General features: G+C 48.9%; 1 protein-coding gene across 1 annotated transcript in view; it reads left to right on the top strand.

The window, feature by feature from the left end:
• Positions 1-6,825, top strand: part of LOC128275995 (uncharacterized) — an 88,556-nt gene extending 81,731 nt beyond the window's left edge. The window contains exons 9-10 of the mRNA XM_053014497.1: positions 4,681-6,198; positions 6,259-6,825. Coding sequence (XP_052870457.1) covers positions 4,681-6,198; positions 6,259-6,825 — 2,085 coding nt within the window. The remainder of the gene's footprint in view (positions 1-4,680; positions 6,199-6,258) is intronic.
• Positions 6,826-17,203: the final 10,378 nt, after the last annotated feature.

The raw sequence follows: 17,203 nt of genomic DNA, 5'->3' as shown, positions 1-17,203 counted from the left end.
TATTTGTAAACAATATGTGCAAATGAAGCATAAATTAACACTTACAATATAATAACAAAACAAAAAAAATTCGGACTAGGACGATGGGAAACTAGTAATATTACCATAATTACCACGGGAGGATTGCACCGTAGGGTTCGCACACATATTCGCATACCGGCAAACCGGGAGGACCGGCAGCACGACCAGCTCCTCCCCTCTGGCTACCCGCTAACTGTGGAAAGCCCTTTCAAGGACCCAGCAGTTTCGTATTATTTCGCATCGATTTCGATGTCGTCGGTTGGGCTGCCGGATGGCACCCGAAAACCCCGTTTGGCAGAGGGGGCGGGGGACGCATCAAGTGAAGTGACCTTGCTCTGGTGGCGGCTGCCGCTGGTGGGAGGTCCTCCAGTGAGTCTCGGACCTCGGCAGTGATTTTTGACACCTACCGTATTACGCGTTGCGTTGCTCATTTTCCCCACGTTACGAGGCCGACTTCCCGTTCCGTTTCCGTCTTGCGTCGTTGCGGGGGCTTTCCTGCTGATATTCTGGCTTTCTTCCCGGGATGAAAACCCGGGGAAGGAAGAATTGGGTCACTTAAGAAGAAGCTTCCCGATTTCCAGACGCGGCTGCGCCTAGAACGATCAAAGCGGACGCTCGACTAAGTAATGGATATTGTTTTGTAAATAGAGTCCATGACCGAAAGAGAGCGAGAGAGAGAGAGAGAGAGAAAAAGTGAGCCATGGCGACAGCAAAGATTGGCGGCGCTATGTTTAAGGAAAGGGATGATAAAAATGGATAAATAGGAAAAACCAAACCCAACCCCCCTCTCTCTAGCCAAATAGTGGGAGAGCGACACAGAGAGAGGGAGAGAGAGAGAGAGAGAAGCGAGTACTTGTGTGTAGCAGTTCCAAGGGCCTTTACTTTGAAATAGTCTATTTACACACTGTGGCAACAATAATAATCAATAGAATCGGGTTTAGTTGGGTAAGCGACCAAACGGGCAGAGCAGAAAGCGGGTAGCGCGGCGGCACACACAGCCGCAACCCGCGCACCATGTACACGGGACCGGAACCGGAAGCAGTAGGAGAAATCCAAACGGGTAACCGACCCAGTACTCCATACAAACCGAACAGAACCACATCAATATACAGATAGCCATAACTAGGATTGGGTTTACAAATTATATACAACAACAGCAGCACCTTCGGGGGACGCCTTCAGGGAGCCACGGGATTTTTTTACATGTTATTATGATTATATTGTGAACGAAGAATGAACGAGATGAAGAAAGAATCAGAATCATCGCGGAGATCGCAAACCGGAACATATTAAATACCGACAAAACAATTACAACGTTTCCTCTGCCACCACCGCCCCCCACCCCACCCCACAACATCCCATTCAACCACCCCCCAACCCCCTCCGTGTGGCGGCAGATGGTCAGCGAACGGGTCAAATAGGTAGTAAACGATAAGTAAACACAAACAATAATAACAATAACGATACAAACAAAACGAGAGAAACAACTTAATAGAAATACTAACTGTACCGCGATAATATACCGCAACAACAATAAACCTCAAAACAGAAACGGAAAGCAAAGGATGCGCGTGTGTGTATGTGAACACACAGCAAACACGTGGCAAACGATTAGCAACAAACGCAACAACCACAGACAGAGGACCGCGCCGAGACAGCGGGCCCCAACACATGGCCGGGCCACCCCATCACCAGCCCCCACCCTTCCTCTGCTCGGAGCCATCTTTTTCACTTTCACACACACACACACACACACACACACACCGATTATTGGAACGAACCGACTTCAGGGACAGGGACAATTGTGATCCGGAGTGGTATGATCAGGAGGAGCCCCGGCGAGCGGACGTGACGGGTCGGTCTATAAAATTGAATCCGACATTCCGGCTGTACTTTGCTGTACTGTTCACCCGTAACCGCTTCACTGTGTTCGGGTTCGGGTTCAAACACATCCTTGTTTGGGAATTGTGTTATAAGCTTTCGCGCTATGCAAAACAATAATCGGTGGTCTGCCGTGCCGTTGTTGCGTAGGGAAGATTCATTAGTAAGACACATTCCACACACACACACACACACACACACACACACACACACACACACACACACACACACACACACACACACACACACACACACACACACACACACACACACACACACACACACACACACACAGACACATCACAGACATCATAGACAGTATACCGAGGACACAAGGATGAAGGCGGATGACGTTGAAACGGTTGTCTTTCGAAAATTACTTTTTTTCATAAATATTTGAGCCAAAATAACTCCACCTACACACCCCCGCCACCTCCCCCCCTCCACCTTCTTTGTCACCTCGGCCTGCCGTTCTGCCCCGTCCCTTCGACTTCGAATTCGGCTTCCGTTAGGGGGATCGTCGGCAGCATAAAATAGCAGCATAGAGCCACAAACGCAAACAGACAAACCGAAAGAAGAAAAAAAACGCTCGCTACTCGACAGAATTATACATACATTTGTAAAGAAAGCATTCATTGATCGCTCTTTCAATTGCTAGGCCAACAAAAAGAAAAACACATACAAAAAAGAACAAGAAATTACACACGATTATTATGGTAGAGACAAAACAAGATATAAAAACAACGCTTTAAAATGATAAAATTAAGAATTTAACAAGCATTAACAGAAACAGTCACACATCGGCACACAGGACACGGTGAAACAAAGGTGTAACAAAGGTTCTAGCATATGCGCCATGTGATGACGCGGCGGGAGCGCAGCGCAACATTGGCAAGCATAAGTGTACCGGGCCGGGGCGCATCGTAGACGATCGAAACCGATCCTGACGGCAGTGCACCGAACACCGAAACACCACACACACACACACACATACAGCACAAACAGCATTGTTTAAGGACAGAAACACACACATACAGCAGAAGACAAGGAAGCATAACATATGGTCATATATACAAAAAGTATGTATATTGGGAAAGGCGGTGGCCACACACACTAACGGTTCAGGCGGGCGAGCGGGTGGACAGCGAGTGGAAAAGGGATGGGGAAGGGAACGAGAAGGGGAGAATTTCGCCGCACCCCCCACCCCGCGCATAACCATAAACGGGCTACCGCGGATTGATTTGATTGAGGGAATGGGACAAAAAACCGGAAACCGATGAAAGAAGAAAGCCACCAAAGCGCAACGTGCAAAAGGGAGTGAGTGGGGGGGTAGGGGGGCTGGGTGCGGGGGGACATGCGGCAACCAAACACGGAAAATGATAAAATCAGCAACAAATTGAAAATGCATATCATAGATGTAACAAACAGGAAAGCGACCAAAGTGGTTGGACGAAATGCGCGAATGAAAGCGAGAAACAAGGAAGCTCCAAACAACCCCAACAACAACAACAGCAACAACCACAACAGCGATACGTCAGATACGCAACGAGAGAGAGGAGATATTGGGCAGGTGTCAGCCGAAGGTTCTGTAGGACAGAGATTGTCAAGCTCTGACACCTCTTAATCTCTACCTCGTAGAGAATGTAAGAGAGAAAGAAATACAAAAAGAGAGAGAGCAAGTGGGGGAAAGAGAAGCGGAAAAAACAGAACACACAGTTACAGGAGGGTGGAATACGGGACGGTACGCGTGATAGGAGCACGGTGACAGCGCCGCAATCCCAGCGTGTGAGTGATTAGCGGAACCGGTGTAGGCGAGCGAGGTTTTTGGTGCCCACCACAATGATGAGAAGGACACAATTCAACTTCAATTAGGCAACGGCGGACGATAGACGAGAGACCGACGTGCCGGAGTTTCTGCCGGAGCCGGGTGCGCCCCCTTTCGTCGTTCTGAGAAACCACATGAGAAACAGAACAGAACAGAAAACACAGAAAAGTTAAGCTAACTAATTATATTAAAAATAGAACGGCAGAAAAAGAAGAAGAAGAAGAAGAAGAAAAGAAGAAGTAAAACAAGTGCGAAGAAGAAGAAAAGTGAAGAAGAAGAGTAAAGAAGAAGAGTGAAGAAAAAGAATACATGATGCACATTGATAATATGCAATGCAACCCCCGCAAAGAATCCGCAAACCAAAGGGGTTAACTCTGTCGTAAGCGAAGTAGCAAAAATAAACAAGAAAACAGTGGAAGGGAACGCTGTGCCGCGTGTTGAAACGAACACAAAAACGGAACACATAAAAAGGAGTGGAAATAGGAGCGACAGCGATAGGAGCGTAAAAGCGAAAGATCGAAAGTTCAACTGTGTAAGTACAGTGGAGTGCGGAGTGAAAGTGAAGTTCGGGAGTAACGCTAAATGCGTTTTGGGCGGCGGAGGGGGGTTGAAGAGAAAACGGTGGGCGCGCCAGAAAAAAAGGATCAAACCCCCCCTCCGCATAAGGGTACAGAGAAAGAGAAGAAGCAAAACATAAAACAAAACGGAAAAATAAACCAGAAAACTGAAACATATTGTATAGACCTCTGCCGACGCGTTGTGGCCCTCCCCCAGCCAGCTGGGGGGGAGGCCCATGTATATTCGTCTCCCTCTTCCGATGACAAGCCTGTGTGTGTGTGTGTATGTGTGTGTGCCCCCCACCTCCTTTATAACGAATTTTTAACTCATTCTTTTTCTCTCTTTCATCTCTCTCTCTCTCTCTCTCTTACTTTCTTTGGCCATTTCTTTGGCAGAACCTGGGCAGCTTTCTGCTGGGCTCGACGGGCGGCTACCCGCGGTCGGGCATGAAGTCGGCCCCACCGTCGACCGGCATCATCGGATTCCCGGGTGGAGCCGCACTCGGTGCGATCCCGTTCGTCTTTCCGTTCGCGCCCCTCGGACTCGGACTGTTCGAAACGGACCCGCAGCGGCTGCTCGCGATGCTCCAGCACCAGTCGGCCCTGGCGGAGGAGGCCCTCCGCTACCGGAGCCTGCTGCTCGACGGCCCTGCGACTTCCGGTTCCGGCGGTGGTGTTGCCGCCGGTTTGCCGTCGACTGCGGAAGACTGCAAGCAGGACCACTCGCTCGAGCTGAACCACCATCAGCACCACCACCACCACCACCAGCACCAGCACCAGCACCGACCGACGGTGAATCGGGCATCGACTGCCACGGGACTTCCGGCGACGATCATTCGCGTCCGGGACGGGCTCACCAAGGAGGCCTTCCGGAGCCGGATGGCCGATGAGGAACTGCTGCTACAGAAGCCCCCCGCAAACCTGACGGCAGCGGCTTCGGTTAGCGGGACCACTGAGTACGGTTCGCCACGGTCGTTTCCTGCGATCGCCGGCGCCGCCGTCGAGAAGGTCCCAGCACCGTCACCGGCAACGCCGACGCTGCTGGCGGATCCGGACAACACCAAGTGTCACATCTGCATGGCGAACTTCCCTTCCGCGTGGCTACTCGAGCAGCATTCGGCCCTGCAGCACCCGCACCTCACGATCCACGACGACAAGCCGTACCACTGCGGGCTGTGCGGGCAGCGGAGCCGCTACGCCTGCTGCCGCTACCGCACCGTGCTGTCGGGTAAGCCTGGCCAGCGCTCGGAGCTCGGTGGCGGCGCCGGCGTGGATGGTGGTGGGGCAGGGTTGGCCGGCGGCCGGAGCCGGGTGCCGGCGGACAAGCTGTTCACGTGTGACGTATGCGGCATGCAGTTCCGATATCTGAAGTCGTTCAAGAAGCATCGCCTCAACCACGCCCTCGAACGGCTCCACGGCAAGAAGGGTACGGTCGGACCGGCGGTGCCCGGTGGCTGTGGGCTTGCGTCCAGTCCCCGTCCCAGCCATGGGCCCGACAGTGAACCGGCCGTGTCCAGCACGAACCCGGAGGTTCCGGACGGTTCCGCCATCGCCGTCGCCGATCTACGCGGTCTGCTCGAGGGCGCAAGGGTGGGTGGTGGCCGGGGAGCTAGCGAGGAGCAGGACGATACGGTGTCGGACTCGGTACCGGTCACGACGACCGCCGGACCGGTGGACGACACCCAGCCCAAGATCACCAGCAGCAGCAGCAGCAGCAGCGAAGGTAGCGGCAGTGACAGCAGCAGCGACAGCAACAGTCCCACCAACACCACCAGCACCAGCACCAGCACCAACAGCACCACTACCAGCACCATGGTCAATCACCAGCTGGTGCCGTCCGTCGGCTGTCAGGGATACTCCAGCAACGCCAGCGGAAGCGGAAGCGGAAGCACCACGGGATCGGCTCTGCCCGCCGTCGACTGCTCGGAGGTACTGCTGGGTCCACCGACCAGCATCACCACCAACAGCAGCGAGCAGCTGAAGCGCGTTCCTCCTCATCCGCACGAGCATCAGCACTCCATAGGCCTGAGCGTTCGCTCGATGGAGGCAGAGTCCAGCAGCGCACAGCACCATCAACAGCAGCACCATCAACAGCAGCACCATCAACAGCACCATCACCAGCAACAGCAGCAGCAGGAGTCACTCAGCCACACGCTAAACAGTCTGATCAACGCTGAAACCATACCGCACCACCGGCTGCTGGGGCTGGACCCGCAGGAGGCCTCCATACTGAACTTTCTGCGCGTGGACGCGGCCGAGAAGCAGCGCGACCGGCGCTTCGCCTGCCCATTCTGTGGCAAGTGCGTGCGCTCGAAGGAGAACCTGAAGCTGCACGTCCGCAAGCACACTGGCGAGCGGCCGTTCGTCTGTCTGTTCTGTGGGCGCGCCTTCGGCGGCAAGTCCGACCTGACGCGCCACCTGCGCATCCACACCGGCGAGCGACCGTACCACTGCGAGGCGTGCGGCAAGTGCTTCGCCCGGGCCGACTACCTGTCGAAGCACCTGACCACGCACGTCCACCAGATGTCACCGCGCCCGTGAGAGGAGGGCCGCCGGCGCAGACGGTCCCGTCTGTCGGCCGTGCTCTGCCGGAAGTGAAGGCGAACCAACTAGAGAAAGAGAGAGAGCGCAATCCTCGAACATAACGCAAGCAATATCGAGCAACGCACAACGCCGTGAGCATCTGCTACTACTACGACTACTACTATTACTACGAGACGGCTACAACCCAGTACTGGGTGCGCTCTTCACAACAGCGGTGGTGCAAAAGGGCAGTCGGAGTCTGCTTTACCTCAGTGCGCACGGTCGCCCACCTGTCAAACGACCTGGTTTTGTGTTCTATATTTTAGGTTTTGCGGATTTGCGGCACCTCACACAACAAACTTAATGGAGGAAGAGCGAACGAGCGATGAGCGACGAGCGATGCGAGCGATACACAATTAATCGTCTGTGATTGTACACTAGGAGCGGAAGCTGGAACGAGGGCTCCTGGTCGAAGGGCGAACGAGAGAGCGGCGGAGAGCGAAGAGCATTAGAAGCATTAGTGCTGGGCTGTTTGGGGTGTGTAGGGTTTCTTCAACGTGTACGCGCTAGTAGCTAAGTTACCAACCTACTTCTTATGTCTGCCTTGTTTTGAACGTTGTCGGTAGGGCGGCACACCCCACCTGGTACAGGGCGTTAGACTACACCTACCGGTCAGCTAAAGAACCCGTCGGCAGGGAGGACACGGGAAAACCAAGCGCGCGCGTACCAAGCGCACCTTCAGGTCCAGGTGTTGAGTGGCTGAGCGCGCTTTATAGGATTTATATACATGCAGCCCTGCAGCAAACGTGTCACGGGGGAAAAAAGGGGCGCTAGCCGTAGTATTTGGCCGGTGGCCCCGGAGCCGAGAAGCGCGTTCGGTTCGGGCTGCAGAAGGCAGCAGCAGAATTGAGGAGTCGATGTCGAACAGAAAAAAGCAAACTACTATTTAAAAATCATACAACAAAGAACGATAACAACTAAATGTGATTATTTTCTATATATTCAACAGATTTAAGCTATTTATACTTATACATCAATACAGAGAGGCAATAGTGGTTTTACACACACAATACCTAGAGAGCAACGGGCAGCAGTAGCACGGACGCGTGGTGTCAGCAATACGCAGGAGGAAACGAAATAATGAAACGATTGTGAACGTAAGGCAAAGCGAGAAGAAACAGAGTTAGAAAGAAAGAGAGATAAAGAAAAAGAGAGAGAGAGAGAGAGAGAGAGAGATTAAGCAAGGGATAGGAAATGGTCAATAGAGATAAGAATGGAACCAATGGACTACTCACACCGGGAACGCCAAAGATGATGATGAACGGCGCAGAATGATGAAAAGATCGTCAAAGACCGTCTCTGCAACCAAACCAAACACATACACACACACACACATGCACGCACACAAGGAAAATCCCAAACATAAAAGTACTAAGTCAACGCGCCGAGGAGCAAGGAGCAAATCTGTGACATAGGGAAGGTGTGGTACTACTGCAACGGCCAGCCAAAAATAAAGGGAAAAATCAGGTTTTTGGTTAAACGGTTTTATACTCCATATTTATACAAGATACACACTTTGATGCCGACTCTCGAGGTTTTTAAGAGGGGACGCACGTTTGCACGTTAGTAGCAAGCAAAAGGGTATAGTTAGTAAGAGACTGCAGCCGGTGCAAGAAGCTGGTGGTGGGTTGGTGGTGTGATAGGTATAGGATAGCAGCACACCGGGCAAACGGACGGGGACTTCAATTAGGCACCACTCGGGTCACGCCGCTAAGCAATCACCACAAATCACACACAAACACACAGCACCCCGGGATTACATAGTAGTCAGGAGTCGTCGTAGCCGCTTTGGTTCGCGTTAGAATCCACACTAAGAACGTAAGCAACACAACGGCAACCTTCCCGTCGGGGTGTTCATTGGGGTCTGGAGTAGCCACGGCATACGGCGGACCTAGGGCAAGTGACGTCGAGGACCCCGTCGAGTTGTGTCGACCACTTCGGTGCTCGGTAGCGTTTTTAAGTACCCAACATCAACTTCGAACAGATCTTTATATTTTGCAACCAACATCCAATCCACGGCCACATGGCGCCGTAGAGGTATTGCTTTTGATCCAACTTGCTCCAACGAGAAAGAGAGGAAGAGAGAGAGTCAGAGTGTCAGACAGGTGTCGACAGCCGTGGGAGGGAGGTGTAATGCACTCTTGTGAGTGAAATGCGGTGCGTTGGAGGGCGAATTTCACTGTGCCAAATTGGAATGTACCTCAGAATCTCAGAATAGTATGAAACAGACGATCACACAGAACCGGAGTTGCGGGTCGCCAATCCCCGGGCTGGTAGCCCAACGAGATACCAACGATAACGAAGCTAATCCTATCCTAAGTGTCTACGTATTGGTTGTTTCACCTCGTTTGACCATCAGCAAAGCGCCAGTAACCGTGTATAGCAGAGTAAAGTGACACCGTGTTCACGTACACCTTTGCTACCCTTTGCCTTCTCTATAATTCAGCCCTGCGGAGGTGCTGCCGTGTGTGTCGCGTCCATCGGTTTCAACACGTTTAAGATAAATCCTCCTCAAACGAGTAAGGGGCTGCACGAAATGCACGGGCCCAACGGGCGACAGTTAGGGCGGCAGTCTGGCACCAGACAAGCAGACAAAACACAACGAAGCACTATCACCTACATAACTCTGCATGGCATTCACTGCCTGTATCCAAGTTTATACAGCAAAACAGAAGCTCCGTAAAGTGACAGCACATCGAGTGTATGGTAGTTCATTATTATTTGACGGACTAAGCTGGTTGGCGACTAGCACACCGCGTGTTACTGGGCCACTGGACGTGAACCGGAGAAACGCTAAGCCGCTATCCTAGACTAGACTTACCCGTATCAAATGCTCACACTTTCTCTTTCTCTCTCCCTCGCTCTCTCGGGCGCGCCCGGATCCGAGGTTCCAATTAAGTTCCTACCGAAAAGACTAACGATTCAGGTAATAGTAAACATACACACCGCGCCACTACCAGAGCGCCGCCGTCGTAGAATACAGTTACTGTCGCAGATCCCGTTCCGGTGTTGTGTTGTTGAGTTTCTGTTCTGTGCCCTGACCATAGAGGACATAGTGTGAGAGTACGAACTTCTCGGTTACTCAGGTACTTACAACTAATTTTGGGCTCGCCAGGTCTACAGTCAGGTCTGTGAACTGTCAGGCGTGCCACGGGAATGGTCCCACCGAGAGATTCTACAGGGTTTGCTTTGGGTTTGGGATTTGTTACGAAGAAGTCACGCGACAGTCTAGGGTTCGGCGCAGTCTTGGGTTCCGGTCGTCAGGGGCAGCCAAGGATCCTAGCACAGTGGTCAGCAGTGAGCAGTCAGCATGGGTGGCTAAGATTAGGTAGATAGCGTGAGCTAGCATTGGTTGGCATTGGTGTGCCGATGGGTATTTCTTGGAACATGTTGTACAAATTTTGGTAAACGAAGGCAGATCCGGCAGATCTTACGGTGTAGCAGTAGTGTGTTAGACGAAGGTCTCGACGAAGCAATGGTTTCTTCTTTTGATTCGAATGGTAACATAGCGGGGTTATTATTTCCACACGCCAATACCTGGCGGAGGATGGCTGCCTGAACCAGGTTCGCTGAGAGTACGCTCTACGGCCCACCTTGGCAACCCTTTGGCTGGTTGGTGGATTCAGCTAGACGGTTGGTTTTACTGTGTTTCGTCCTCTTTTATTTCGCCAGAGCGGCAGAGTGAGCCAGAGTTGTTTACACTACACTGCAGCAAGCTGGCAGGCCCGCAGCCGACGCTGCTGCTCACTTTGATACCTCCCCCCAGACCACTATTTACGTGTGAAGCGATGTAGCGACTGAACACGGCTAGGAAAGAGGAGCCCAGAGAGAGAGAGAAAGACCACTAGGAGTTCGACAGCCGTGACGCGTGAAACACTACGGAGGAGATATTTAACTGTAGCACTGATGCTTCCGATAGTCCCGGAAATCCCGGAAACTCAGATAAACACAAACACAAAACGCAGAACAACTGAAGCAATATTTAAGTGTGACTAAACGTGGAGTTATTGTGGGCATTGGTAGTCGGCAGTTGCCAGCGGCGAGCTGTTTTGTATAGTGGTAAGGCTAGATTACGCTGCAATGCGGAACCAATTGATTCATTGGGGTGACGTGTAATGTGAGCTCGGCACCCAAGAAAGCTTTCGGGGGCGCTATCCTCCGGAAGGTCTAGGTTAAGCTAGGTAAGAAACAACCAAGAGGTACTGTACTTCGTGCTGCGTGCAACAATTATATAGCTATACCGCTGACCGTGCGGAGATGCACACCAGTGCATTCAGTTAGTTGATGTGTGTGTGTGTTCGCCCAAAAAGGAGAAAACTTAAATGACGGTACAAACCGTACCAAGGTTACCAAACATACTAATAACTACTATTCTAAGCGCGTGTGTCCGTAAATCATAGAGCAAACGAAAGGATATCGAAAGAGAGGGAGAGAGAGAGTGTGTGTGTGTGTTTGCAATGAAGGTAACACACTTTTAGTCCATTGGAAGGTTAGACTAACAAGAATAGGCTAGATAACACAAAGCGAGCGGGTTTAGGTATACTCTGGTTGGTAGGTGTAGTGATTTACGTCTTCTTGGTTGACGGCACCCGGCACGGTAGGGAGCACTGCTGGGAGTCCAATCTCGAGTGCGTCCAGGCATTCCAAGGCACCAAAGGAGCCCCGCCATTGTTACTGGGTTTTGTTTTGTTACCGACGCTCGGGGCGAGCAGCATCCGTTAACACTGTAACTGTCAATTTGAGTGATTGTTGGGATACCAGAGAGTGAGGCAGAGAAAGAGACGTAGTAGAGAGATAAACAGAGAGAGAGAGAGAGACAGAAAGAGTGAGAGTGAGCAAAACCGAGGGATACAGAAAGAGAGAGAGACAGAGTGATAGGGAGAAATGGAGTCAGACATTACTCCGTTCAAGTTTTAACTGCCACCAAACAATATTTTTCCTATAAAAATAGATGGAATTCTTTTTCCGACGCCATAGAACTACTACACAACAACGAACGAAGACTGAGGTTTATTGATGAACATATAGATTTTAGTGAGTGTGAACGGATGACTGGGGCTGGTGAGAGGCTGGGGCCAGTGGCAGAACCAAAAGAGGGGGAGCTGGAGAGAAAAACGGGGAACGATCTAGCAATTATTGTTGTGTATCTGGCCAGAAACAGAACAGACACACTCTCATTCAAAACCATAGAAAACGGGAATCAAGCCATCCGTGATTCGGCCCCCGATTTCCGAAGGATGCAGAGGGCTTGGATTGCGAAATCCATCTACCGAACCCACCAAATAACTCGCAGAATCACTTGCCCGAGAGGTCAAGGCCACGGAGGGCTTCTGGTACTACTACTACTACTACTACTACTGTTACTACTGCTATTCAAAACCCCCGCCAACTGCAACTTGGACTTCCGAACGAACTTAACCTACTGAGTAGCTGTACTTCGAAAACCAAAATAGCGCCTACAACAGAAACACCCACGCCCGGCAGGCCCGAGTCTGCCGAGAGGCTGCTGATCGCCACCTCCGTGCTAAGTGCTAAGCACAAACAAACGCACGTACATCTGAACTACGTGATAGCAGTTAACCTCTTGTTTACTGGGTTTATCACAGTATCACTCCTTGACTTACTGACCGACGTTCAACCACAACTACAGCCAGTCCGTTGTATGACTTTCCGATGCACACAATGGACAGTACGGTAAGGTACAGTCAGCAGGACACTCCCTAATTAGCGGGCGATCGTCCCGAGAACTGGATACGTTGTAAGCCAGCTTAATCCCCTACGGTTTGGCACGCACTTTGTAGAGAGATCAAGCCATAACAACAACAAAAAAAAACAACTAAAATCTGTACATTTTATGGAGGAGAAATAGACTTGGTAGTTAAATCAATTTTTCAATTTTCTCTCCTGTTTGCTGCTGCGGAAACGCTGCTTGGCTACGCACGGAACGGAACGAGGGGAAAAACACACATTCTTTGCTCTATATATATAGGGGCGCTAGTGGCCGAGAGACCGCCACCACCATGCCACGTGCGATATGGTGATACCCATACCTCACAAACCTTGGCGAGGATGAAGACGCACGTTTTCCGACCTCATATTTTGTATTACAATCCTTCTGTTTCGTTGTTGTTCGGTTTCATTAGGCACGATTCATATCCTCCGGGCCATTGTATGGGCGCTAGCGGAACAAAGTTTATCGTCTCGGCATCGATCGTCCTTCATCATATTCGTACTTCCAGCAACTGGAGTAGATATAGTTATTATTTATTTATTTATTTATCTATTTAATCATTCATTTATTTGTTTACTTATTTATTTATTTATTTATTTATTTATTGTTACAATGAGTAGAGGCCATATTAGGCACCAACGTACAGTTTGAAACTCCAGTTAATGCATAGTGGGTTCAAACTGTCGTCTTTCGCGTAGAAACCGATTAATCGGTACAGTGAACGATGGACGATCTTCGGACGAGCCACGAACAGGAAACAGTTATTTGAGAGTAATAACTACTTGATTTTCCGCCTGTTTCGATATTGTAAAATGCGAAATTATTTGTGAGAAACGTGCGAAGACGGTTTCACAAGACATGATGTTGGTTGTCAGCTTGTAAGACGGCGAAAACCTGCACATATTTCAAGCCAACCGCTGAGGATCGTCAAATGATCACGAATATGAGTTTTGATGGTAAAAGTAACAGTAATATTGTGAAAATATTCGACAGACTTGTTTATCTTACCTTACGACATAAGTAGTCATGAACACCTCACAATATGGTTTTGGTTTTGTTATGCGCCAAAAGGATCGCATGACTAAGCCTCTTTATTTGGCACTATTGACTAAGCGCAACGACATACATTTCATAGAAAAAAGCTTTGTTTCGCCTCGGAGAAATTTTGGTTTTTCCAAACATGTGCGGGTTAAAATTTTATGCATATGTAAACGATCCCTAAAAGCGCATTTCATACAACACTTCTTGATTTGTTGAATTGAACTTTGTTTCGCTAGCCACCGTAGATGAGGCTCGTCGGGGTTTGATCGTGGGTATGCTTTGCGGAAAACCCCTACATAGGAAACGGGACTGTGATAAAAACAGTTCGAGATTTGAGCAGAATGTACAGTTAGTAACACGCCCAGATGGCAATCGATAACAAAATCAATGGCCAACAAGCAAAAACCCACACAAAAGCAAAAAAATAAAAAAATTAAAAGTGAACTAATTCGATGTTGTGACAGTCCTTATCTCTAAATTCGTCTTCACGCTTGTGATAAAAGTCATGAAAGTCAAGGGGAACTCAAAACCGGGGTGCACCGGGTGGTGCTCCAGTGCTCATAGACAATGACTCTCCGTACTGGGGGAGCCGCATATAATATTAGTTCCCGCGGAAGTTCATATACGTCTTACGTCTGTTGCCATACAGCAGCGCCAGCACAGCTGAGTAGCTGCTGTTTTTATAGTCCACGCTGCTGGCAGAAAGTTTTAGGACAATTATATTACCCTTTCAGTACATTTTAATACATTTTAGTACACTTTTAGTGCACGGACAATTCAAGGCTTGGTAAAAACCTGGGCTGCTGGCCAAACCGAGAACCGGTGGCGTGCAATGAAACGCAAACCATGTTTTTATTTGTTCTGTTTTACCTTGTACCCTTTTCTGTCCCTAAAACTGGGAACAGGGTAACATGGAACGCACACACACACGCGCCCACCCCCGCGCACACCCCACATGCGCTCTAAACACAAAATAAAGTAATTTTACTATTCATATGTCAGTGTATTTTAGAGAGCAATAATGATCAGTAGTAATAACATATTTAATGAAGCAAAATGGAAGTAGAAAACAAATGCATGTATTAAAGGTTTGCTAGGTGCAAACACACAGCACGCTGCAAGTGAGAGGTGAGACAGAGTGCGGAAGGAATGATTGTGATAAAGCAAAAAAAAACAAACCTGTAGTACTCATACAAACTATTCTACCCAATATAAAAAAGAAGACAGCACAAACCAAAGCAAACGGCTGAATCTGGCAACCACTGAAGGAGCGTTGCTTGTGCAAACGAAAAAAGGGCAAGCATGCCATCACCGTTCAAGTGGACGAAACACACAACCACACCGACACACACACACACCAACAGATACAAGTTAGGCTTGAAGGTTTGGCCTTTGGTCGTCAAATACTAGACAAACAAAGCGTTCTAATGCCTGTACCTAGGTTTCCGTTTCAAACGGCATAAAGTCGCGCATCAAGCAAAACGAGCACTTCACCCTAACGGATTAAGGACACGGGCACTCAACCTGCCGTTGAGCGATGAACCTTGGCTCGAAATGGTTTCAAATAAAAACGGTGCCGTGTGAACTGAGCACACGGGCACACTCAGAGGCGACTAAGCAACCAGTAGCCCCCCCACACACAAACACAATCCCTCACATACACACAAAGCGATGATGTTGAACAAAAGCAAACAATAAAAACGAAAACACAGTAAAAATAAAATACAAAAACAGGAAAAACGAAAGATGTAAATTGACAAAAGAAATAAGTTGAGTAGGAAATGTATGCGTTCGTGGTTAATCCGCAACAGAATACCAACGACAACACAAAACTGAACAGAAGTGGACAAAACCAGATACCGTGGAGTAAACGTAAAGCGAGGTATCAGAACGGTAAATAATGGTAACAAACGTTTTATATTCTCCGCCCATAAAAAGTATTTCGATTCAATTATAATGTGTGTTGTACATCTATTTCAAATCCATTTCCAATTTTAAAACGATAGTACATGCAAAAGATGGTGTCACATGGTGTGCGACAGACAGAAAGCGCAGTAGCAGCAGAAAAAGGTATAGGTTAATAGAAAGAGAAAACAGACAACTCAATCAAATATAGCAGGCCACCTTTGAAGAGGCCTCGGAGGCCTCGGAGCACTGAAACATGGTTTGACGAAACGCACGGTACCGCAGGTATTTATAGCGTGTGGCGTACTGTGCGCTGTGGTAAATTTTAGCGTTAAGCGGAAGGGATTAAATATTTCGTAACAAAAAAAACAATGCACATTTGTTATCATGCTTCAGAAACGAACCAAAAACTAACACTAACTAATCCACACACATACACACACACACGCACTCATCCTTGATGCACGCACGTCAAAACATCGCTAAGCGAAAGGCAAGACAAAAAACGACCATGTAAGAGACATCGAAAAGGGGAAGTGACAAAATTTTAGGTAATTTTTGCACAAAAACAGCAAATTGAAAACTACACGCACGCATCACACATAGACAGACACGCATCAACACGGACACAGTAGAATATAATGTTCCTAACAAGAGTCTCAGCCCCACAGGTCATTTGCACAAAATGCTACCACATTAGCCTAAAGGATTCATCCCTTCAGAGGAACATACACGACAAACACACACATACACACACAAGAGAAGTAGGGAAAAAACAACTAATTCTAGTAAAGAGAAGCTTTCGGTGTCCAATTTATAGAGAAAGTGAAAATCGATTAAAATCTATTGAAGTAAAACGGGAAAGAAAAAAACAAACCACAGAAAACAGAAAAGTCTGAAATGTTATTACTGAGAAAGAGGCACTAGCAAACCCAGGTGGAAGCTAAATAAACTTAAAGCAAACGTAAAAAAGGTTCTGCAACACAACAAATCGGGCCGAGAAGAGAAGAAGAGAAACAGAGAGACAGAGAGATAGAGAGAAAGAAAACGAGGGAGAGAGAAAAAGAAAAAGAGAAAAGGGGCAAATGCTTGGCATTTTTGAGAAAGAGAAAACGAGAAAGCCAAGAAGCCGCTGTCTCTTTCTCTCTCTCTATTTCTTTCGCTCACTCGCTCTTTATCTCTTTCTCTCTACTTCTCTCTCTTCCTCTCTACCCTCCCCACCCCTCTCTCTCTCCCTCACTCTTTGTCTCTCGAATGATAGGCACCGGTCTGTGTGTGGGCCGAAAACGCGAGCAGACTGAGATTATTTTTCGAAATTACTATTTAATCGTTAAAAGGTAATATTTTTGCAATCACATCACGCACAGGAGGTAGGGAGTAGGGTTCGATCACACACACGAAGAGTGGGTTTCGTCGTTGGCAGAGGGCTACAGCAATACACCTCGTAGCCACCTAATGTCCGGCGATCGAGAAGTAGAGAAAGACGTGTAGAGAGAGAGAGAGAAAGAGAGAGACAAAGAGAGAGGGTGGGGTGGGGGTCAGAAGCAGCGCAGCATTAGATAACAAGTCAATCCGAACCAGATGCCAGATGAAAGCGGAGCAACGAACAGCAATAAAACCATTTTACAAACGCCATAAACACATCGACATACAAGTATT

Source organism: Anopheles cruzii, chromosome X (genome assembly GCF_943734635.1).
Source record: "Anopheles cruzii chromosome X, idAnoCruzAS_RS32_06, whole genome shotgun sequence".
In the NCBI taxonomy this organism is placed as follows: Eukaryota; Metazoa; Arthropoda; class Insecta; order Diptera; family Culicidae; genus Anopheles; species Anopheles cruzii.
This window is presented reverse-complemented; position numbering and strand designations above follow the sequence as displayed.